The sequence below is a fragment of the Balaenoptera ricei genome, chromosome 20, assembly GCF_028023285.1.
Source record: "Balaenoptera ricei isolate mBalRic1 chromosome 20, mBalRic1.hap2, whole genome shotgun sequence".
Classification (NCBI taxonomy): Eukaryota; Metazoa; Chordata; class Mammalia; order Artiodactyla; family Balaenopteridae; genus Balaenoptera; species Balaenoptera ricei.
The window spans coordinates 5,289,790-5,312,581 of NC_082658.1; the positions used below are offsets into that span (position 1 = coordinate 5,289,790).

Below are 22,792 nucleotides of genomic sequence, written 5' to 3' on the forward strand. Positions count from 1 at the left end.
GCGGGGGTGGGGAGGGATGGACTGGGAGTTTGGGGTTGGCAGATGCAAACTAGTCTATAGACAATGGATAAACGACACGGTCCCTACTGCAGAGCACAGGGAAGTATATTCAATGTCCTGTGATAAACCATAATGGAAAAGAGTATGAAAAAGAACGTATATATAGGTATAACTGAATCACTGTGCTATACATCAGAAATTAAGAAAACATTGTAAATCAACTATACGTCAATAAAATAAATATAAGGAAGGAAGGAAGAAAGGAAGGAAGGGAGGGAGAAAAATAAAGAAGATGTCACAAAGACTTACTGAGTAGAAGGAAGGGCAGATCGGCTAGCTAGCATGAGTGGCAAAAATCACTCTTCATCACCTGGTCCTCCCAGGTAAAGCATCACAAACAGCCTGAAGGACACTGTCATTATTTCTGTAGGATTTTTGTGAGAGCAGCGGTTCCAGTTTTAACTGGTACATTGCTCACGCTAATGGTATCTGCCGAATCTTTTCCTCTTGCTGTTTTTGTTCTTAGCGGACTGAGGTGACGATTAGAGAGGTAATATCAAAAATCACCAGTTAATGCCTGAATCATAACACCTTGACATCCGAATGCATAGGTGCTAGCTTTCCTTCTCATTGGCAAGTTCCTAACCTTCTCAACTTATTTAAGCATCTAACACCCTGAGCTGTCTTCATCCCTCTTTACACCTGCCAACAAAATCTAAATGAGGAATGGTATTGACCCATGCATGAGACACGGGAAACACAGGAAGTCAGTGACCGAGCAACACAGCATCAGGTGCTGATGGGTCATAACTCCAGGGGCCCAACGGTTGGGACCAGCCTCCCTGACCAGTAAAAGGAGGGAGGAAATGGATGTGCTGAGCTGACAGTGGGAGGAACCTGGGTGTGGCAGAGAAGGGCGTGTTTCCGGGGGAGCCCTGTACCCTACTTGTTTGCTGCACTTTCCCAAACCACAAAGCCCTGCTAGGAGCTCCCCTGCCAAGGCTGGTGGCAATCTCCTGTGCTATCTGCATTGTCATCTCTCATGCAGATGCGCAGTCAGCGCCGTGGATGCTAAGGGCGCTCCCGTGGGGAATCTCGCCTTTTCCCAGAGCCAGGTTGTCTGGGCAACCCGGCCTAGAGCCGCACATTTCTCCAGCGGTGGCGATGTTGCCAACTGCATCCCGGTTAACTTCCTTCTCTCCTTTCCTACCTGCCCTTCTCCGCCGGCCCTACCACAACCCTAACCTTAAGATGAGCCTAAACCATGCTCCCCTTTGCGTCCTGGCCTTTCACAACGAATATTCAGGATGACAGAGCCCCTTGAGGAAAAGATCTCACCCGGCTCTCCCTTTAACCTTGATGGCTGTGTCATCCAGCCAGAGGCTGTCACTGTGTCTGGCGCCTGGGTCCCCTGAGTGCTAGGAGAAGTGGCCCTCTGCCTGGTGGGGCTGTGAGGAGGAGGATGGGAAACTGGCATCCGAGTTTTTCTGGTTTGGAAAAAGAGGATTTTACTTTTCAGCACCTGCCAACCTGACAGGTTTGCCAAGAATTTTACATTTGCCAAGAATTCTACATTAAATAAATACACACCTACATCACCTCCTCCCCCCAGGCAGGCATAACCTACTGGGTAAGGAAACAGCTCTTAGGAAGGAGGACCATATGGGTTCATGAACCTTTCTGGTTTCCACAGCATAATCCATTCTCACCTCCGCCAGATGACCTGAAACATCTCCTTTGTGTTCAAGTTTGGGTTCCAAAGCAAGAAAGTTAAGGCTTGATTTTGACCTACAAGATTGTTGTTCTTTTTATCATACAAGTCTATTATACACATTTTGAATGTACAGCTATATATAAAAAAAAAAATCCTTGGGAACTTCTAGGTCTATATGCTCTTATAGATCTGGTTACTGGACTCTGTTTTGGGGGTACTGTTGTCCTTTCCTTTTGCCTGCAAAGTGTAGCCAATGGCTGAGCCTTAGATAGCCATGGCCATGGAATTCATCGTGTTGGGAGCTGATTTGCAAAAGTTCCTAAATCTAACTAAAGGCAGTGACCAAAATGAAGACATCTCTGCACTTAGTTTGTGCTAGCTTGCTATACAACAGCAGAGAACTAATACAACGACCCTCTCCTACCAAGTGACCAAATATGACCAATGTCTACGTGGAAGAAACCTGCAGATTCACAAACCATTTACTTAAGAGCAGTCTTTTTTCCTTCAACCTGTGTTGTAGGCTTGCAGTACACGAACGCTTTCACGTTCCTTATAATTTCACACGTTCAGTTCAATCAGCATTTTCACTGAAAAAGCAGGAAGGGAGCAGGTTCCTGTTCAAGAAAACCTTTCATGAAGTATAAACCGAAGTACTAACCTTACATCAGTTCATTGTTCTTTTCCATGGGACACCCTCCAGGGTGTGGTAGTGACCAACGTAGTCTGCAGACCCCCGTGTATATTGAACTCTATCCCTAAAAGGCAAAGGTCCGAGAAGGGAGTACACCTGTCACACCCTTACCGCACATCTGGAAAGCTGAGACAAAACGGCTAAGTGCCTCTCCTCTCTTCGCACGTTCCCCCACCCCACTGTCCCCGCCACCCTCCCGGCTTGTCCTGTATTTTCATTCTTCCCTGGCACATCCTGGGCTTCTTGGAGGTCATGGCTCCCGCATCAGTGGAGGGAGATGCTAGCCTGGCCTTAATCCCCAGGGCTGGGTCCTCACCAGCTCCAAAGAGCCTAGATCCATACCCTTCGCTGCTGATTGGAGAGAGGCCAGTGAGAGACATTAATTTTATGGCTCGTAGTTTGCCAGAGAATGGGGACTACATCAGAAAAGATCCCACACAATTTCCAGTCTGATCTTCTAACTGCGGGTAGGATCATGGGGTGCAGGGATGCTGGGATACAGGTTCCAAGGTTTACCCTGAACAAAGAATCGTATGTGCCTGTCTTTGGGCCACATAATCCCGTTGCCCTTTGAGCTCATCCATCCACCCACGTCTTCCATGTCTTGGAACAGAAGGCAGTAGCAAGTGCCCTAAGGATGCTGGGGGGCCCTGAGGCTGTGCAGCCCCATCAGAAGCTGCAGACCTCTCAGTGACAGCTCTTGGGGACAGACGGTGGCCATGTAAGGCCCCTTTGCGGTCAAGCCTCTGGCAGGGCCAGGGCACCGTCAAGAAGATGAGAACCAAAAGAGAAGAGGGTTGAATAGGTGCAGGGCCCGAGGTGGGTGCAGGGCCGCTGCTTCCCACAACTCCGGCAGCCCAGGTCCAGCCTCCCTCCTGCGTTCTGCTGGAGGGAAGGCAAGCCGTCCACTCGCCAGGAGGAAGAACTAAACCCGCCTGGAGGAACCTCCCTGCCTAGGAACACGCTGCAGGGCTGAGCTGTGTTAGAAAGATGGTCAAAACGTGAATTCACTACAGAGGAACAGTGAAGTTTCTGCTGACGCTTCGAAATGCCCTAGGACTGCAGGCCTCCCCGCCCTGCGGTCAAGCGGAGTAAATTTAAAGCACGCACGGGGACCAGAGGTGCACCTACCTTAAAGCCAGCGAAGCCTGAACTGCAGCGACGCTGGTTCACAGGCGCCCCTCCAAAGCTTTGTGCCTAATTTTGTGTTTTGTACTCGAGTACTGTTTTTCCTCAAATTACACAAACTCCAGATTCCCCCAAACCCGGGTCCATCATCGGAGGGGACAAGCTGGGAGTGACCAGCCGCAGTCGGCAGGAGCCCCGGGAAGCCAGGGGTCCCTTTGGTGGGGTGGACTGGCCTCGCGCGAGCCCAGCGGCGTTACAGGGGATGATGGTTACGTCCCTCCGCAGGCGGACGACGGAAGGAGGCGGTCCCAGGGCGCCGGGAACGCAGCGGGCTGCGTGCGTGCAAAGCCCCGCCCACCCCCGGGCCCGCCCCGCCCCGCCCCGCCCCGCGGACCCGCCCCCGCCCCCAGCAGGTAAACAGCGCCGCGCCAGGGCCCCCGCGGGAGAGCCTCTGCGCCGCGCCCCGGGAACGCGCGGCCGGGCTGGGAGCGCACCTGCGGGCAGGCCAGTCGAGCCCAGGACAGTAGCCAGGCGGAGATGACCCGAGAGCTGGGGAACCCGCGCCTCTGGAAGACCCTGCCGCAGGGCCGACCCTGGGTGCTGTAAACACAGAAGATCGGTGCCTTTCGTTATGTGTAATCATACCTCAATTTAAAAGGAAAAAAAAGAAGAACAGCCCCTGGGCTCCCATTTAGCCAACTTTCACGGAATCAACCAACTTTTACGGAAGGTGGAGGTGTGCAGGATGTTGCATCAAGAAAGCCCTGAGGAGGAGGGACGGGAAGTCCATTTGGGCATCCTCCGCGCAAAGCAGAAACGACTCTGCCGCTGCCCAGCACCACCTTGGCGAGTAAGACTCCTGGACCTCCCCGGCCTCGCTGTTCAAGTGCGGTTATAATATAGAAGTCAAGGAGGACTCAAGATGACGAGGGCGGGAAGCACTCTGCCTGGCGCGCAGTCTAACCAATGGCCTTCTGGTCCCTCCGTCAGCACGGCAGGATGAGAATGTCCCCAAAGCAGATCCAGACGCTCATACCTTCCTCCACCTCCCCACGTCCCATACCAGTCCCCTGGGATGAGTCAAGGTGTCCATCAAAGGCAAAGCCTTGAGGGAATGAGATGTTTCTGCCATCAGACAGTCAGGGATCTGAGAGACAAGAGGCAGTCCTGGTAAGTGGTGCTAGCAGCTTTAAAAAAAGACAGTTTCCAAGTGACTGAGAGAGGAAAAACTGCTGAGCCTAGTTTACCGGTGGCTCTGCTGATATGCTGGCCCCATCTAGAAATGGACTGCTGTGGTGTTAGAGTTCCACTGAGGGTAGCAGGTGAAGAGAAGAACTCCCAGTGGGGAGAGTTCTAAGCACCCATTTCTACGTCCGCTTTGCCTGAAAGGAAAGATGATTTGATGCAAGAAGCTACACCAGTTTATGAACTGTGACAAATGGTCTGGCCACATGGTCAAGCACTGGAAAGAAGCAAGATTAGAGGTCTGGTGACAGAGACGTTTGGGGAGGCAGAGATGGCTGCGCCTCTCAGGAAGGGGCAAGTGTGGAAATAATTGTCCCTCGAGTGAAAGGTCACCCATAGTCTCCACTGTGGAGGAGACTCTTACTAATTAAGTGGCCAAGACTATCTACGAATGACAGTTTCTTTCCCCGGGGACATCGTTGCTTTCTCAACTGATTCAAGAATAAAAGTGGCCATGTTGCCAAAGATGGAACAATGCATGGATTCAACCACTTGGCTGTCCATCATCCGTCAGGCCTGGCCAATGAGTGCACATAGCATCGGTGATTGACCCCTGACCCCAGATACTGATGATACTCCAATGGTCCCACACACTGCTTGGTTGCAGACTGATTACTTTGGACCTCTTCCATTACGTAAGAGGCAGGCTCGTATGTCTGGATTTAGAATAGACTTCCTGTCCGTCCTATCACCGTGGCATCCTATAACATTAGTTCTGACCAAGGGATTCACTTTACAGTCAAACAGGGAAGGCAACAGGCAGATATCCTTAGAATTTGATCCCACCATCCAGAAGCAATCATCTTTTTTGAACTGAGACACGAATTATTAAAGATTTGGTTTTATGACTAGCTATGAGATAATATCTAATGAGGTTGAGATACTGTTGGCTAAGATGGGTGTTTGTTCAGAATGAGTATTCAATATGTGGTGTTATTTCTCCCATAGCCAGACTAGGCAAGTCTGGAAGAAGGGAGGGTGGGGATGGTGCCACCCCCATTTTACCAAATGACACTCTCTTCAACGTTGGGTTCCACCTGGTTAAGACTGTTTGAATCCAAGAAAGGAATGCTCCACCACTGGGCGGCTAGCCACTGGGGGAAAAGGGAATTCTGAAGTTTCCACTGCGTGAGGTACGGCTCTGTTATCTAAGCAGGGAGTTTTGTTTGTTTGTTTGTTTTTGTTTTTAAGACAAAATAGAGCAATCAAAGTATATGTAGATGTCGAACAGCAAAAGAGTGAGGCTGTCATAAACATATTTTTTTCTTCTTTTGGCTCTCCACCATCTGAACTCATTCCCCAAATTGGAAAATCCATTATTATGTGAGTCTTAATAAGAGGGCAAGACCGGTTAGTTCCTGGACACAGGATCTAAACTCTGCCAGCTAGATGATCCTGCCCTGCTCAGAACGCTGAATGTGAAGCCAGGACACAGAGAATCAGGGTCACTTTAGAGCTCTTTCCCATGGTGGTGATGGCAGCAGTTTGAGTAATGGTCCAGTTTCAAGGGACCATGGCATCCAAATCAAGCTGTTTTTGAGATGCGATTGGGCCATAGTCCCAGATCTCTAGTTTTCTTGGATCCAACCCATTTTCAAGCCCGATTTTCTATAGATCCCATGAGTTCCCTGATAACCTTCCATTAAATTCTTTGCCTAAGTAAGCTGGAGTTGGATGCTGTTGTCTGCAACCGTGAATCTAGCTAGCCCTTCTCATGTGAGCTCTTTCCTTTGCTTCCCCTGGTGTTGGGTAGGGTAGATATTAGGACTAGCTTTAGTTAGCTCTTATATGATCAACCCTGGAAAGAAGCAGCTTTGAGAAGGACTGGACGTAGCACAGGTCATCCACAACAATATCCCCTTTATTGGTATTAATCACAGTTATGAGGTCTTGTCCATCAGAAAGAAGTCTGCATTATGTAGAACGACATACAAAGACATAAAAATACCCATATGCCAACCACCAAACCAACGAATCTCCACCAGTCAAACCTCTGCATGTGTCTTCACTTTTGATCATCAGTGCTCCGGAAGAACGTACATAGATCTAGTGTAGGGTTATAGGGCATTCCCAGAACAGAGTATTCACCCTTGGCAGCAATGAGACATGTAAACGCAGGGCAGGCACTGGTAACACAGTGTCTGAATACCTGCCTCCTGGGCTGCCTGCCTTGTCAGCAGAGCCCACTCAAGGTCCCAAAGGCTCCTATAACCAGTGAGGACGGCAGGCCTTAGCTATGTTGGAAGCAGACAAGTTATGTCACCCCTGATGGAGCAGCTGTGTGTATAAGGGAGTAGTCTCGTTCAAGTCATTCTTTAGGGTCATTTTAGAATGATGACTTGACTCAAATTTACTTTAAAAGGGAAATGTAAAAAATACCTCTTCTTTTCCTACCCCTTTTCCTGTCTTATCCTGAGCTCTCTGGCCAAAATCCAGCAAAGCAGCTTAAGAGCTCTGGGTCAGGTTATAAGTTACCGAATAGTCAACAGAGAAGGACCCAGTGCAGATTCCAAATGTCTTTCGTTCACTTAAATGAGCTTAAGTGGCTCCCTCCGTAAGTAAATGAAGGGGTTGAGTTCTAGCAGTTTGCTGGTGTCCCCAAGTCTCTTAGAAAAATGAAGCCTATAAGCTTATCAAAACACATGTCTGGGGGACTTGGAAACCACGGCAAACCGGTTTGCTCTTGGAATCCAGAGAGAGCAGAGGTCTCCGATCAAAGCTCTACCCTGTCCTCTTTTCACAGGGCTCACTGTGTGTTCACAGTTGTCCTAATTCCCTTAACTTCAATAGTGTCAATCTTTGCCTTAAAAAAAGAGAAAGAGAGAAAGACTAGCTGATTTTCTTCCCTTTGTCTGTGTCTCGCCCCATGCAGCGCCCCCCCTTGGGGGAGGCAGAAGAAGGCATGTTCCTCCTTGGGCCTTGGGAAGTAGGTTGCTTTGTCCACGATGCTCCTGTTCCAGTCTTGATGGACAGAGGATCAACGGTAAAAGATCGGGAAGGACAGACAAGAGCTGTCCTGGCCATTCTGCTCTGAGTCACTAGGCAAAGATGCTTGGGAGACTTCTCTCTCGGTAGCTTGCTTCTGTAGGTGACCTTGAGGAGTTGCCATTGAGTCCAGTGAGGGAGACCAAAGGTACAAAAGCAGAGACTTCCCTGATCTGTAGGTCCTTGGTTTTCCCACCGAAGAAAGATTCCATGTAGTGGCCAAGCAAAAATCTGTAGTTCCGTGACTACCTGAAATTCCAAATAAAACCACTATCTCCCTTAAAAGAAAACTAAAAATTGTCATAATCAGAGTCAATCAGGATAATGAGACAAAAAGGAGGGAAAGGAAAAACGTTTTGATGTGAAGAAAGAGGCTGTGGTCCTGAAGAAGCCAATCCCGGCCGTTTCCTCGTGCTGCCTTTCCCGGGGTCTGAGGCACTTCAGCAACTAGCCCAGACCAACGTCCAACGACATCATCACCACAAAACCCAGGATGGAGGCCCAGGACGCCAGTTTCCCGTTACCACTAGGAGGGAAGGAAAGGAAGAAAAGGAAGACCTTGATGCACTGCGGGACCGCGTCCAGGCTGAAAGCATCCTCCGCAATGTCCAATTCCAAGAGAAATATGCTACTACTATTAATAATAGTCATAATAATATTGACTTGGGATTAACAGATACACTACTATTTATAAAATAGATAAACAACAAGGACCTACTATATAGCACAGCGAACTATATTCAGTATCTTGTAATAACCTATAATGGAAAAGAATCTGAAAAAGAATATCTATCTATCTATCCATATATATATATATATATATATATATATATATATATATATATATGTATGTATAACTGAATCACTTTCCTGTACACGTGAAACTAACACAACATTGTAAATTAACCATACTTCAATAAATAATAATAATAAGTATCATTTATTGGGGCTTACTATATATATGCCAGGCAAACTGAGTAACTCATGTAATACCAAAGGATAAACACATGAAATCAGTACTATTATTATCCCCATTTTACTGTGGGGAAACTGAGGCATAGAGAAGTAAGTAACTTACTCAAGGTCACCTATCATGGCTCTGCAATCCATGCTTGAATAATAAAAAGCAGCAATGATTTCCTGAAGATATTATGTAATCTGACCTTGAATACTAGCCTCAAAATCATTCTTCTATAAAAACCAAAACGAAACAAAGAGAGGAATCCTCCATCCCCAACACTTGGCCTATAGCTAGACAATGAGAACCTGAATGAATAGCTGTGGTCAACATTTAAGAGCTCATTTCTCCCTCATTCCAGCCCCAGATAAATCTAAAGAGAGAGAGAGAGAATATATGAAAATAATAGTCTGTTTCATTGGGGGTGGAGGGCAGGGCATGTATGCCACTGCCTAGTATCACCTGGTCTGACTCTCCACCCGCCTGCCCATTATTCCTCTTTCAGTTTCAAAGAACGCAGTTGGGGAGGGGGTGAGGATGATCTTGGGAAGGGGCTGGAAGGCGTGGGAGTAAAGAAAAGAGTAGCAAATAAAGACAGGGCAGATCCAGAGGTGGGGGCCAGCCGGGCTGGGACAGAGACAAGGACAGGTGAGGGAGGGGAAGCTCTCCCACCTGATGTGGGCTTCGGGGATGATGTCATCCATGATCACATAGACCATGGCGCCGGCAGCAAAGGCCAGAGCATAGGGCAGGATGGGCTCCGCCAGCACCACGGCAAAGGCACCAAAGACCCCGGCCAGAGGCTCCACCATGCCGCTGAGCTGCCCGTACCTAAGGAGAGAACAGAGACACGTCCCACCGCGGGGAGGGTCAAGCAGACACAGGCATGCTCAGACTGCTGACTCAGTTCTAGAAAACCATGCATTGTCTTCCACATCGGATTGGCATGACAGTGCCAAAGCACTTCGCTGTTTTTTGTTTGTTTGTTTTTACACCACCTCTGTCTCCTTTCCCAACTCCCTATTACAGAGTTACAGGAGACACCCCTCCCAGGTTTATTTTAGAGTTTTAAGTTTCCCACATTGTCCTTTTAAAATAATGACATTACTGAGATATAATTCACATACCAAATGGCGCACCCATTTAATGTGTACAGTTCAGTGGTTTTTAGTATATTCACAAGGTTGCAACCATTTCACCACCATCTAATTCCAGAACATTTTCATTATCCCGAGAAAGAAACCCCACACCCACTAGCAGCCACTCCCCATTCCTCCCTCCCACCAGCCCCTGGCAACCACTAATCTGCTTTTTGTCTCCAGGGACTTGCCTATTCTGGACATTTCCTATAAACGGAGTCATACAATAGGTGATCCTTTTTACTGGCTTCTTTCACTTAGCATCCTGTTTTCTAGGTGCATCCACGTTGTAAAAAGTATCAGGACTTCATTCCTTTGATGATTGCATAATATCCCACTGTGTGGATACACCACATGTTATATACCCATTCACTGGCTGACGGCTACATGGTCTTCTGAAGGATAGGACACTTGACGAGGAGTGGTATGGACATTTCCCAAGGACGGCTGTGCCTGGTATCTTTGGGGGTTCCGGCCACAACAGCACCCCTTCTGAAGGAGCTGTACCCACCTACCTCTGCCGACAAGGTGGACCTACCTAGCCATGTATATAGTGAGGACCTGTCCCCACTGCCCTCCATCTTGGATTAAGGTGAGATTTCTCCTTTCAAAAACTCCCTTTATTTGAGCTAGTGAGAGTGGGTTTCTATAGGATGAAATCACATGAGCCCTGATTAAAACAGCAGCCCACGTGAGCCCTGAGAATTCAGTGCCAGGAGGTAAGCCAGTACCTGAACCCCACAGCTAAGCCCTACCGCCAAGAGACTCCTGTACAGGCTGAACACCAATACACGAGGTGTTGGGACATCTTTCCCACTGTTCCTTGCTGTGGGCACTTGGCGAGATATTACTGGCTCCGAGCCTCAGTCCGTTCATCTGTAAAATGGGGGTGAGAGACAACTTCCCCTCCATTCCTCCCCAGATGACAGGATAGGACTGTGGACTCCCACCTCCCCCCGCTTCTTCCCGGCCAGGAGCAGACGGTGGGCACGGGGGAGACACTGTTTGGACCGTAGCATCCTCCAAGGGGCCACCGCTTCCTGGCTCCGTGCTCGCACGCATGGGCCTGCAGACTCTGCAGCTCTTGAGTGTGTCCAGTTAAACAAACACTTTAATCTCAGGGTCTGGACACTGACCACAGATACCCCCCTTCCCTCCCCTCCTCGCCCCTGGAGTTTCTCCTGTATGAGATGGCAGTCACGGCTTCCGGGCTCACGGAACTCACATTTGAAAAAAATTTCTAGGGCCATCTTGCTCTGCCCTTCCCCCGAAACCTCTATTCCGTAGTCTCCAGCAACGGAGAAAGAGATGACACAGGATGGAACTAAAATGATTTAAGTATATGCAAGAACCTGTAAGTCACAAGGCCCTATAAAATGGAAGGCGTTTCTTAATTGTTGTTATGAGCGGTCCTTGCGTGCTCTCAGCGTACATTCTAGAGCGGCGGCTCCTTCCATAAAGAGGGGTTCTGAGGCTCAGAGTCCTGAGCTGAGGGGCAGAAGAGACTGCAGCCTCGGCCTCACCACTTGATGAGCTGGCTGGTGACACTCCGGGCCATGATCCCCTCCTCTGAAACCTGGGGCCTTACCTGACAGGTCACTGAAAAGGTAAAATTAGGGAACAGACTGGAAAGCCCGCTGGGGGCTATGAAAACACGAAGCATTGAGTACCACAGGCATCACCTTCCCAGATGCTGTTGACATAATCCTGGTCTTCGCTGTGACAAGGGTCACGACAGGAGCTAATGGGATGACTCTTGAGGACAGGCAGTGGTGAGCGCGTCTCCTTAGGGCATGGGACAGGGAGAGTGGACACAAGGTCTGCCTTGGTTCTCCCCACCCGAGAGAGAGAAAACCCCCCAGAGTGGGCGTGTCTATCCCTGGAGGGGTTTTGAAAATAGGAAACACGGCCATTGGGGGCTGAAGGTCAAGAGATGAGTTTCTGGAGGTTTCTCCCAGCTTTGGGGGTGCAGCATTCAACCAGGTTGTTGGTGTTTCCAGAAGCTCTGGATTCACTTCCGGGCCAGAAGAGGCTGCTCTTGCCCGCAGGAGGACTGCTCTGAGCTCCACATCGGACCCGACCCTGGCCTCCGACAGTGGGCGTCTGGAGCACTTACCAGAAGGCTCTCCAGGTGGAGAATCCAGCCCCTCGCAGCGGGAGGCTGACCGCGAGGCCCTCCGGGAAATTCTGGATCCCAATTCCAATGGCTAAATTCCTGAAAGACCAAGAAGGCACGTGAAGGCGGATGTCCAGAATGGAGCACCCACACAGACGGGGGCCCTGGCCTCTGCCCAATGCCCTCCTATGGTATTATAGAGGCCCCAGTGGATCCCTGTGACAGGGGAGGGAAGGGGAAAGCTTAGGGCATGCGTGCAGGTGGAGAACACGAGGAGGAGGGGGACACGGGTCCTCCCCGCTTCACTCTGTCCTTGGTCCCTGGAGATGCTCCATGTTTCTGGACCTTACAGCACGGCGGGGAGCACGCTGGTTGGGTGTTAGGAGAACCCGAGTTCTGCCACTTAGCTGCACGACTCTGCACAAATCGTTGAACTTCCACACCTCGGATCTTTGTATGTAACGTGCAAGGGGTCACGTGGGGATACTAACTTCAGCCATGAAGGATTGCTGTCACCCAATGACCTGATTTCATGCCTATCAAGTCCCGAGCACATATGAGGTGTTCAGCACTTTGGGGGTTCCATTCCCTTACGGCATAGAGATGGAGAGATCACATGTTGCCCAGAAGCAACTTCAGAAACGGGACAAGGAAGAATGGATGCAGACCCCGATGGGGACCCAGATGTGGGTCTGGGCTGGGCTTCCCCACGGGCGCTCTGCATGCTGCTCTGGCACTGGCACTGCACTTCTTGGGGCCCCCGGGGAGCTCACGGTGACCCTCTGCCCTCCTGCCTCTGCAGGACACATAGGGGCTGGGCTCTGCGAATTGGTCACTTGGTCAGAGCCAAGCCTTGAGAGCCTGCTTTGCACACAAACCAGGTATTGGAGTACAAGGGAAGGAGAAACAGAAAGAGACGGGGACAAAAGCGATACGTGACCCCCCAGGGAGGTCCCCAGGCACGCACATAAATTAAGAACCCTCATTCCCCATGCAGCAAACTACCATGACTAAACTGCATGTCCATTGGCAGAGGAAGGAAAGGCAAGATGGGAAGGAAACAGGGTCAGTCTGAAGGCAACAGGAAGGCAGTTTTAGGGTATCTCCCCAGACGAGATTCTACCTTGGCTGGACAGGTCCACGAGGACTCACCTGGTCACTAAGGATCTCAAGGGCATGAGATGTGGGTGCCGCTTGGCAAGCAATGCTGGGATGTGGCCTGAGGGAGTTGTGGATGGATTGGATAGAAAAGGGAAACTCCACTGTCACTTGGCTTTCCGGTCAATTTGCTCACGTCCGTCTACCTTGCTGCCAACAGGAATCCACCCATCAGCTCTGGACAGCGGCCAGGGAGTGCTGTCGACCAGCAGCCGGCTCTACCCTGTCCTCCTTGCCCACTCACCCACCCCAAGATCCTGGGACAGGGACACACTTCCATTAGGCCACAGCCTCCTGTTCTACCTCCAGCAGAGAATACCTACGATAATCCCCAGTGTTTAATATTTCATATCCTTTTTGTTTGAGGGCCTGAAACTCAGCCTGTGTTTTCTTTTATTCCCCCAACTCACGCATGCATCCTTCATACGGGACTCATAGCTCCAGACATCTTGGGAGGAGGGAGCCTCCACCCGGGAGCTGCCAGGTCAAGGAGACTCTTAGGAAGATCCTGACCCTTCCAGAGTCTTGGACTTACATTTATCTTGCATGGGCTTCCTTTAATCAACTCTCATCCTGTCCCCTCTGGACAACTTCATGATGTTTCCCCTCAGCATCCCCCCACCAGCGCATCAAAGTGACAATGAGCCTCTGAAAAATTATTATTAGTCTTTTGATAAAGGAACTGTTCTGGTGGCTTAGGGCTGCCAGGGTCATTGAGCGTGTCCCCCCAAAGCCAGGCAAAACTCTTCATAAGATGAAGTGGGCAGACAGGAAGACACCCCGCCTGGCATGTCCACAAAGGGCCCCTGGCGGTACCGCTCAGTGGGCGCTGACCTCCCCTGCAAGGTTACTGGCATCCTTGCCTACGTTACCTAAGGCAGCTCTCTCCTTTTACTTCTTAGAGAGGGAGGGGTTCAGACATGCTCTGACCTCATCCCAGGAGCCAGAGGACAGCAAACAGGGCCAGTAAGTAAATATTTTAGGCTTTGAGGGCCATCGGGTCTCTGTTGCAACTATTGAACTCTGTCACTGCAGTGGGAGAGCAGCCAATATGTAAAGAAAAGTGCATGGCTGAGTTCCAATAAAACTTTATTTATAAAAGCAGCTCGGGGGCCGGATTAGGCCCACGGGCTGCAGAGTTGGCAGACTCCTGCCCTAATGCCTGAGGGGTACAGAAAGATCCGACAAGACGGAACCACAACCCTGGGCCATGAGCCCCCCACACCGCCCCAAGGTCCTCGCCGCCCGGCACACGGTAGTTAAAGTTTGGGCTCTGCAGTTCGTCTTCTTGTGTTCGACTCCTGGGCCCACGATATGTTGGCTGTGCTACCTTCCATTCCCCCTGCTGTGAAATTCAAAGAACAATACAACCCCCCGGCATCCCAGGGTTGCCAGGATGATGACCTTGGACAGGCCCTCTAAAGCCCTCGGCACACAGGAGCTGGCGTGTCCTGAGGGCCTAATCAAAGTCTATTGTGGGGTGGAGGTGAGCATTATCACTAATGTCCCAGTGTGAGCTGATGACAGGAGGGGTGACAGAGAATGGGACTGACTGTAGGACAGTCAGGGTCAACAAGAGGACTGACTCAGCTTCAGGAAGCAGAGCTGGGCCAGGGTGGGGCTGAACCCTTTCCAGCTGGGAGGTCTTCCCAAGAACTCACAGGTCCCATTTCCGAGACAGGCTCAGAGTACTTGCCGCCCTGGGTCAAGACTCATGCCCTTGCCAAGTCCTGCGTCAGACAGATCTGACTTTGGCCCACCTGTGCTTACATCCCCACCAGCACTCGTTCATTTGTTCTTGTTGACACTTCTGTGAGACATTTACACCCCTGTAAGGTTGGACAGGCCAAGCGTACCTCCTTGGAGAGCCGCTGTGAACATGGAGGTCTTTCTGATACCATGCTCCTGCCTGCTGGTCAGTCTGTTTGCGGGGCACAGAAACTCCCAGGAGCCCCGGACTCATGATTCCCCTGGGCGGGCATCCGTCCCCTGGTCACCTCCAGGGTCCATCCCCGCTGAGACCCAGGAAGTGCCCAGAGATGGATCCTCCCCTTGACACAGAAGGGACATGAGCTGCTGGGAGGGCTTACGGGGCACTTTGATGAGCTTGGACTTGACTGTCCTGCTGCCTTTCTGAGTATGGACATCCGCAGTGGATGACGAGCCTAGAGGGTCGCCTCTGGGTGACCCTTGAGATTTTGTCCGAGGCAGAAGTACCTCTGCCAGGTGAGGGCTGGGAGTGAACCTTGGCCCACACCTTCTCCACAGCAGCCCAGATCTGCCCCAATTTCACAGGAGACAACGAGAGTAGGAGAAATTAGACAGGGTCCAGAGAGAAATCTGGCTTGTGATTTTTAGGCAAAAGCTGCTGTTCTGCTCCTTTGCTTTCTAAACAGTCTTGTGTGCAAGGCGGTGAGCCCTGCTGGCCAGCTAGGATTCCCCCCTTTCTGAGTCCCTAGCCATCACTCCCCAGCCAGTCTAAAGGGCAGGGTAAAAGGGTCAAGAGTGTCCTTTCTTGCCTCAAAAGGCCCGAGGACAAACACCTCTGTTGTCAGGGGCAGGGGGATGAGAGCCGGCCTCGGGGGGTGGGGCTGGGGGCTGGTTTGGGGATCAGAGTCAAGGGTCTCGCCTCTTCTCACCTCCTGGGTCCCGGGTCTAGGAATCCAAACCCAGCTTTGGGTCACTTTGTCCAGCCTTGCTCAAGTTACAGGACCCTGACAAGCATGCTCCCACCAGCCCTGGGCAGGAATACAGCCTCTTCTAGAGGCTTCTGCTGTCACTTTCATAGCCCAAGCTGACCTTGAGCTCCTATTCCAGGAGTGGGGAGCATCTGAAATATATTTCTGGTGATGGAGTGAACCTTAAGGGCAAATCCTTGCCAATAGTTCATTAGCCCCTGCCCTGCCTTCTTGGACCGACCCTCACAGCGGGGTCTTTTTCCTCCAAACCTTTTCACTATCCCCTCACTGCCCCCCAGATGGTTGAGTGAATACAACCAGCTCCTTGACCTTTTGCAAAGGTCCAAGGTTTCTTTCAACGAGGAAGGTCAAGGTGTCTGTCCAGGCCTTACATCCCTCGTCTGACAGCACTTTGCAGCTGGCTCGCTGTGCAAGGCCACCGCCTGTCCCCTGTGCCCACAGGCAGGCGCACGACTCACCCCAGACCTAACCGGGGAGGGAGCTGCCGCCCCATGTCGCCAGTGAGTCGGAGGTGGGGTCCCCCGTTCAAAGTCCTTGCCATGACTCGGGAGTGACTGCAGCCATCCGCTGGGCGGGCTCTGGAACCTCCTTGCATCCCGCCCGGGAGCCGCCATCCTGATAAGCAGCACAGAAACCCCATTCTTCTACGCCTGGTGAGCCGCGTTCCCTGGGCCCTGCCCCGGCTCTGGCACGGGTCTGCCAGCCCAGCCAGGCACCACACCCTCGGGATCCTGCCAACCTTTGTCAGCAGGGCGCCGCCTCGCTGGGCGACCGTGGAATCTCTCCTGAGTGCACCTGGGCTCCTGCAGCCCAGAGCAAGGGCTGGACTGCAGCTTCTCTGCCCTTCCTGCCTTCGTATACGTCCCTTCTTAACGTGGCTGTCCTCTGCACACACACACCGGTGCATCATGTTCCCTTGGCCTCTGTGTGCTGTGCGGCTGTAGGGGTGACCCCATGGAAGGGCTCAGTCCCCTCCACACCCTCTACTCTGCTCTTCCACTTGCATCAGCCCAGGAAATCGAATGAAACTCCCTGGGTATTCTGATAAGCTGTGGCGTCAGCAGCGGGTCTGCAGGTTTCAGGAACGTGATGACCACGTCGAGGACCACTGGCCTAAGAAGTTATCAAAGGGGATGAGGATGAGGATGGCGGCCACGCCCACCTCCAGCTCAGGAGCCCCCACCCTGCTACCTGACACCCAACAAAGGAGTATGCCAGGGCCGGCCCCTGCTGGGAGCCGAGGACACCAGCGGCCACTTGTGACTGAGTCAGGCGGCCTGCAGACTAGGTCGGGGCGCTGGAGGGGATCCTGGGAAACCGCAGGAGCATCAGAGTGGAGGGTCACTGGGGACACAGGACATTTCAACAAAAGTGATAGGGGATAATGGCCACCGTGTGTCCAGGTGTGAAGCAGCAGCAGTGAAGCCGGGGCTCAGGGGGGCAGGGCTGGTCCCTCGGAAGCCCGAGCTCAGAGCTGACTTAGGAGCAGTGGGGGCCATGACTGGCTGGCAGGGGTGGGCGTGCAGCCTCCACGGGCACTGGGCGCGGAGGCTGCTCCAGGCACGCTCACTCCCTCCTGCAGCCCCCCTGTGCTCCCCCCGTGGCCTCCACACCTACGGACACCCTGCCGCTGCCGGCCTCCCCAGGGCATGGGGCTTGCTGGGCTCTCCCCTCCATCCTTTACACTTGGGAAGGGAAAGCCCAAATGAGAGGCTTCTTTTCCAGGATGGGCTATGAAGATTCCAAGCAGGATTCAAAAGCAACAGGAACAAAGACGCAGACGTAGAGAATGCACTTGAGGACACGGGGAGGGGGAAGAAGCTGGGACAAAGTGAGAGAGTGGCATGGACATATATACACTACCAAATGTAAAATAGATAGCTAGTGGGAAGCAGCCGCATAGCACAGGGAGATCAGCTCGGAGCTTTGTGACCACCTAGAGGGGGTGGGAGAGAGACCCAAGAGGGAGGGGATATGGGGATATATGTATGCATAGAGCTGATTCACTCTGTTATACAGCAGAAACTAACACACCATTGTAAAGCAATTATACTCCAATAAAGATGTTAAAAAAAAAAAAAAAAGCGCAACAGGAAAAGCCCAAACCCTGGCCCTTCGGAAGACTCGAGGCCCCTGCCTTCTGTGTTTTGTTCTTCCAGGCAGGGGCACAAAGGCACCATGACCAGTCTGGACCTCAGCGAGTCAGCGGCAGGGAGAGGGAAGTGGGAATGAAGGGTTCTTTAAGGAAGAAACCACAGGCTGTCCCTGACAGGGTCCCTGCCCTTTGGTGACAAGTCAAGCTCCACGGTGACCTGTTCCCCGGGACTTAAGGGAGCAACGAGGGAGGGAATCCTGCGAGGAGGGCCGGGAAAGGCCGGGAAAGGCTTGTCTATGGGAGAACGGGGCCGGGAAAGGCTTGGCTATGGGAGAACGGGGCCGGGAAAGGCTTGGCTATGGGAGAACGGGGCCGGGGCCGGGGGGGGGAGAGGGGGGGAGAGCAAGTGGAGGGAAAAGAGGGGAAGGAGGAGGGAGGGTTAAGGGCAGGGTGTCATGGGGCAGTGGTGAGGGGTGATGGCTCCTGGGGGCTGGGCTGCACGTGCAGGCGCTCCGGGTAGGTGAGCCCAGGGTCTGTCCAGAAGGGTTACCTCTGCAGGGGAGCTGGATTTGGCTTGGACTGTTCACACTTCTCTTTTCCTCTCCCTTAAGAACCTGAATTTTCTAGGAAGGGCAGACCCAGTCCAGCTGTTTTTAAAGTTCATTTCCTAGGAGATTTTTTTTTTTTTTTTTCACATGCCAAGATGGAAGAGAGAATGGCGGGAAGGAAGAAGACAAAACCTCTCTCCTCCCCTGACCTGGGGGAGGACGTGAGCAGCCACGGCTTCCCTAACCTCAGAGCCCCCCCGTCCGCAGCGTAAGCAAACGCGTAAAAGTCACAACTCCCCGACTGCAGTCTGAGTTTTGTGATGGTAACTGGGGTGCCCAACTGCCCCGGTTTCCTGGGACACTGGACGTTCGGTGCTGAAACGGGGGCTGTCCGGGGCCAACTGGGATGAGGTTGGTCATCCTTGGAAGCACCCAGAAGCCTGGTGGGTGGCAGAGGCAAACTTGGGTGAGAATTTTAATTTGCCGCAGAGGATGTGCACACAATCTTGGAAGCTGAGATGTTGTTTTGTTGTTGTTGTCGTTTTTCACTATCCAACGCTGCTGATGGTCTAACGCAAGTTCCAACTGCTCCTGGACCCGTCAGATACATCTCCCTCCAGCCCTCACCAGCCCCAGGAGCGTCAGGTCGGTCCACAATGAGTGTGGCCCTCTGTCTCCAGCCCAGCCCTGAGCTGGCCGGGCACGGCAGGGGCAGGAGAGGTGGCCTCCCTGCAGTGACAAGCGGCAGGCACTTTGCTCTCCGTCTGGGGTAGGGACACAAGCGGACTGGTCAGCCTGCTTGGGGCTAGAAGGCAGCTGGAAACCCTGGGGCTGGGGGGACCTGGAGGGGGCAGGGAAGGCACGGGGCTCACCCCCAGGTACTGACTCTCTGCAGACAGAGTGGGCTGGGCCCATGGGGGCTGCCAAGGAGGCGCAGGCAGGGCAGTGGGTGCCCACGCCCCAGTCTGGATGCAAGGGCGGAAGCCAGAGCCCCAAGGTGCCCCTCCACTGCCTCTCGTATTCCTTGCTCTCCCAGCCCGCGGGGGCAGATGGCCAGGGCCTCTGAGGTGCAATGCTGGTCCTCCAGGCTGCCAGCTTGGGCGGGGTGGTGCTACCCACCCTCACCTTCAGATACCAGTCATCCCAAGAGGTGGGCGACAGGAAGGAAGGCCGTCCCAGTGGGCAGGTGCTTCTGCTTCTTCTTAGAGGCCTGACCCCCTTTCCCTCCAGGGGCTGCCTTCCCAGCTCCAGCTCCACCTCAGAGTTAAAAGTCATCCAGGCTGCGGGGCCTTCCGAGTCCCCTTGTTCAACATCTTCTTTGTTAGTAGAAAACAAAAGCACAGAGAAGTTCAAGGTCTCTGCAGGCAGTGTGACTTGCCCGCATCCCCAGGTGCACCGCTGTGACCCGCTGCGTCGCGTCGGCTTTTACTTTGTAAATCGGGCATAAACTGCCCCATTTTCAGGGCTCTTCTGAGGGTGGGGGATAGTCTCTGTGAAGTGCCGGGCACAGCTCACAGCCCAGAGTGGACGCTCCTTAAATGGCAGCTTGCGTGAAAACTGCCCGAGGCTCCTGAATGAGCCGGACACTCAGGCCCCTCGGTCCCCGCAGCCTGATGGCCTTTCCGACCTGACACGAATTTCACCTCCAGCTCATGCTCCTAACCCTTCCAGATTCTGTGACCTCCGGGTCCGAACCAAGGCTGGCAATAGCAGCTGGCGGCCAGTGGGGACCCTCTTCTCAGGAGTGACCCCAGAATCCAGCACTGAGCCCCAGCCATGTGTGAGAGCTCACGCGGCACACGAAGATGTTCGGAAGGGCCCCCATCTTCAAGGGGTTTACAACCTAATAGCGGGTGAACAAACCCACCTACAAATGCCTACAGGACAGCATAGAGCTTGCCAAAGGCCATAAGAGAAGCACAGAGCCTACAGGGAGGAAGGTGATCCGGGAATCCTTCCTGGAGAAGGTGGCACTCAGGATGGACTTTGAAGGGTGGGGAGCCTTTCGATAGCTAGAGAGAGATGGGGAGATGCTTCTGCTACAGGAAGAAGCGACGATGGAAGCATCAGTGTGAGATGCTAGGGCAGGGCAGCCCAGGCCTGCCCTTCTCTCCCCTTCCTCGATTTAAAGCCAACGCACAAACAAGAGCAGAAAATGCTTTGGAGTCAAAGCCCGTCTCTCCTTGGCATCATCTTCTAAGAATCTTTCCTGTGCACAGCTGAGTCTGCCAGCTTTTCAGGACAAGTGCTAAATGCCCCAGCTCCACCCCAGGGGTCTTCGCAAGGCCAAGTATGAGGTTGCATCCCAGGAGTCTACACCCATCTTTGGAGACCGACCCCTGTGCTGAATGAGACCCTTGAAGGGGGTTCCCTTGAAATCCATGCCTTAGCCGTCTCCACTCAAGCCTTTCACTTAAGAATGTCTCCAGGGGACTTCCCTGGCGGCCCAGCGGTTAAGACCCCGCGCTTCCACTGCAGGGGGCGTGGGTTCGATCCCTGGTCGGGGAACTAAGATGCCGCACAGCCAAAAAAAAAAAAAAAAACAAGAATATATGTCTCGGGCCTTGAGCTTGGGGAAAGCTTTCAGCAAGGGTCGGCAGCAGCACAAAGCCTGTGCCGGGAGCAGCACAGATCCCGTTGCAACAACCTGCGGCGGAAACCAGCTTCTCTTTTGTTACCACGCCCGTCAGAGGGAGACTAAGGTCCTCCGGCTGGAATAAGAGTGATGATAATCATCTCTGCCGTTTATGGAGTGTTACTAAGTTTCAGGCGTGGTTGGAAGCATTTTACAGGTAGCAACACGCCTCGCCCTCGCAACCAACTCCTAAGTGTTTCCTACCATCATTATCCCCATTTTACAGATGGGGAAAGTGATGCACAAGGTTCAGTGACTTGTCTCCAGGGCTACCCAGCTGGGAAGTGACAGAGGGTACTCTTAACCACTATTCTGTAAGCCTCGGGTCCTCTGGGCCTCACACGGACCCATCAAAGCATCGTGGACACAGACGGTTACCTGGGCTCAAAGCCCCAGCAGAGAAGCAGGTGCTGCCTCATGCCTGCTGGACCAGTGAGCTGAGGCTCTGGCCCGCTCTGGTAGACAGGAGAGAAGGCCAGGTGGGGCAGATGTTAACAAGTGGCCTCCAGGGTTAACGGGGTCAGAACATCCTATCTACAGCAGGCTTCTTGACCTTGCCGCTCCTGACATTTTGGACCAGTTCATTCTCTGTTGTGAGGGCCCGTCTTGTGCACTGTAGGATGTCTAGCAGCACCCCTGGCCTCTACTCGCTAGATGCCAGTAGCACCCCGCTAGTGGGGACGACCAAAAACACCTCCAGACATTGCAAAATGTCCCCTGGTTAAGAACAACTGACCCAGAGTACGCAAGAGTTTAGGTGAACTTGCTTCTGCAGCAAATATCTGAACGCTGGAAACTGCTCAGACTGCGCAAGAAGAACCTCTGATCTTGTCCATCTTATTTGAGAATTTCTAGGCTCAGTGGAGTCGAGTCTTCTAGGGAACTTAGCTCAAGCAAGACAGATTCCTGGGGTTCAAGGTAGAAACAACACCTGAGAACCACCAGGCCTCTGCTCCCTTGTTCCAAAGGCAGTAGCTTCTGAAACTCAAGGTTGCACAATTCTGGGGGCACACTGTGTGCTCGGTGAATGGCACCCCCTGGAGTTGTGCAGTGGGACATTCCTGCTGGAACCCCAAGCACAGATTATGCTCAGTGTAGGGGTTAGTTCTGGGGTTGGAGGTGAGGCGTCCTGGGGAGGTGGTAGAGAGAGTCCTGGTTTTCTCTGAAAATTGTGAGCGTCCCTGCAACCCGCAGCTTGGCTCTCCAGGCTACGTCCTCTGGCCGGCTGAGTATGCAAGGAGCTTGGCATATTCCTGACAAGACCTGCTTCACCTCGGCTTTCAGATCCTCCCATGAGCCATGAGCGTGTGTGTTCTTGCGTGGCAGGCCCTTACATACTGTTTTGATTGTTATCACCCTGCCATGAAAGGCCTGATTGTTCAGGCTCTGCGGTGACATCACCGCTTCCCACTCGAGCAGCTTGTTGAGGTGTCTGATGAGCCCGCAGGTGGGCTGGGTGCTCTCCGCAGGGCTGCCCGGCCCTACCTGCTCAGTGGAGCTGGCTGAGCACGCAACGGATCTTCCCCCACCCCTTCTTTCTGTTCTGGGAGGCTTACTGCCACGGGCTGGAAAGATGAGATGACCCGTGGGTTCCCTACAAGTCCGCCGCCCTCCCCAAAGTGGGTGGGGAGCAGCCCCAGGAAGTCAAGCCACAAGGCAGGGTGGTGTCTGCGGGTGA

At 52.6% G+C, this 22,792-nt stretch overlaps 1 protein-coding gene and 1 long non-coding RNA gene across 9 annotated transcripts in view; both read right to left on the bottom strand.

Moving 5' to 3' along the window:
• Nucleotides 1-2,449, bottom strand: part of LOC132355474 (uncharacterized) — a 188,112-nt gene extending 185,663 nt beyond the window's left edge. The window contains exon 1 of the long non-coding RNA XR_009499632.1: nt 2,376-2,449. This is a non-coding gene — a long non-coding RNA (uncharacterized LOC132355474). The remainder of the gene's footprint in view (nt 1-2,375) is intronic.
• A 4,175-nt stretch (nt 2,450-6,624) lies between these two features.
• The window catches only part of SLC39A11 (solute carrier family 39 member 11), a 424,377-nt gene continuing 408,209 nt past the window's right edge, over nt 6,625-22,792 (bottom strand). For all 8 annotated transcript variants that reach the window (XM_059908944.1, XM_059908941.1, XM_059908947.1 and 5 more), the window contains 3 exons: nt 11,980-12,078; nt 9,397-9,555; nt 6,625-8,292 (listed from right to left, as the gene is read on the bottom strand). In XM_059908944.1, coding sequence (XP_059764927.1) covers nt 8,214-8,292; nt 9,397-9,555; nt 11,980-12,078 — 337 coding nt within the window. In that variant the 3' untranslated portion in view covers nt 6,625-8,213. The remainder of the gene's footprint in view (nt 8,293-9,396; nt 9,556-11,979; nt 12,079-22,792) is intronic.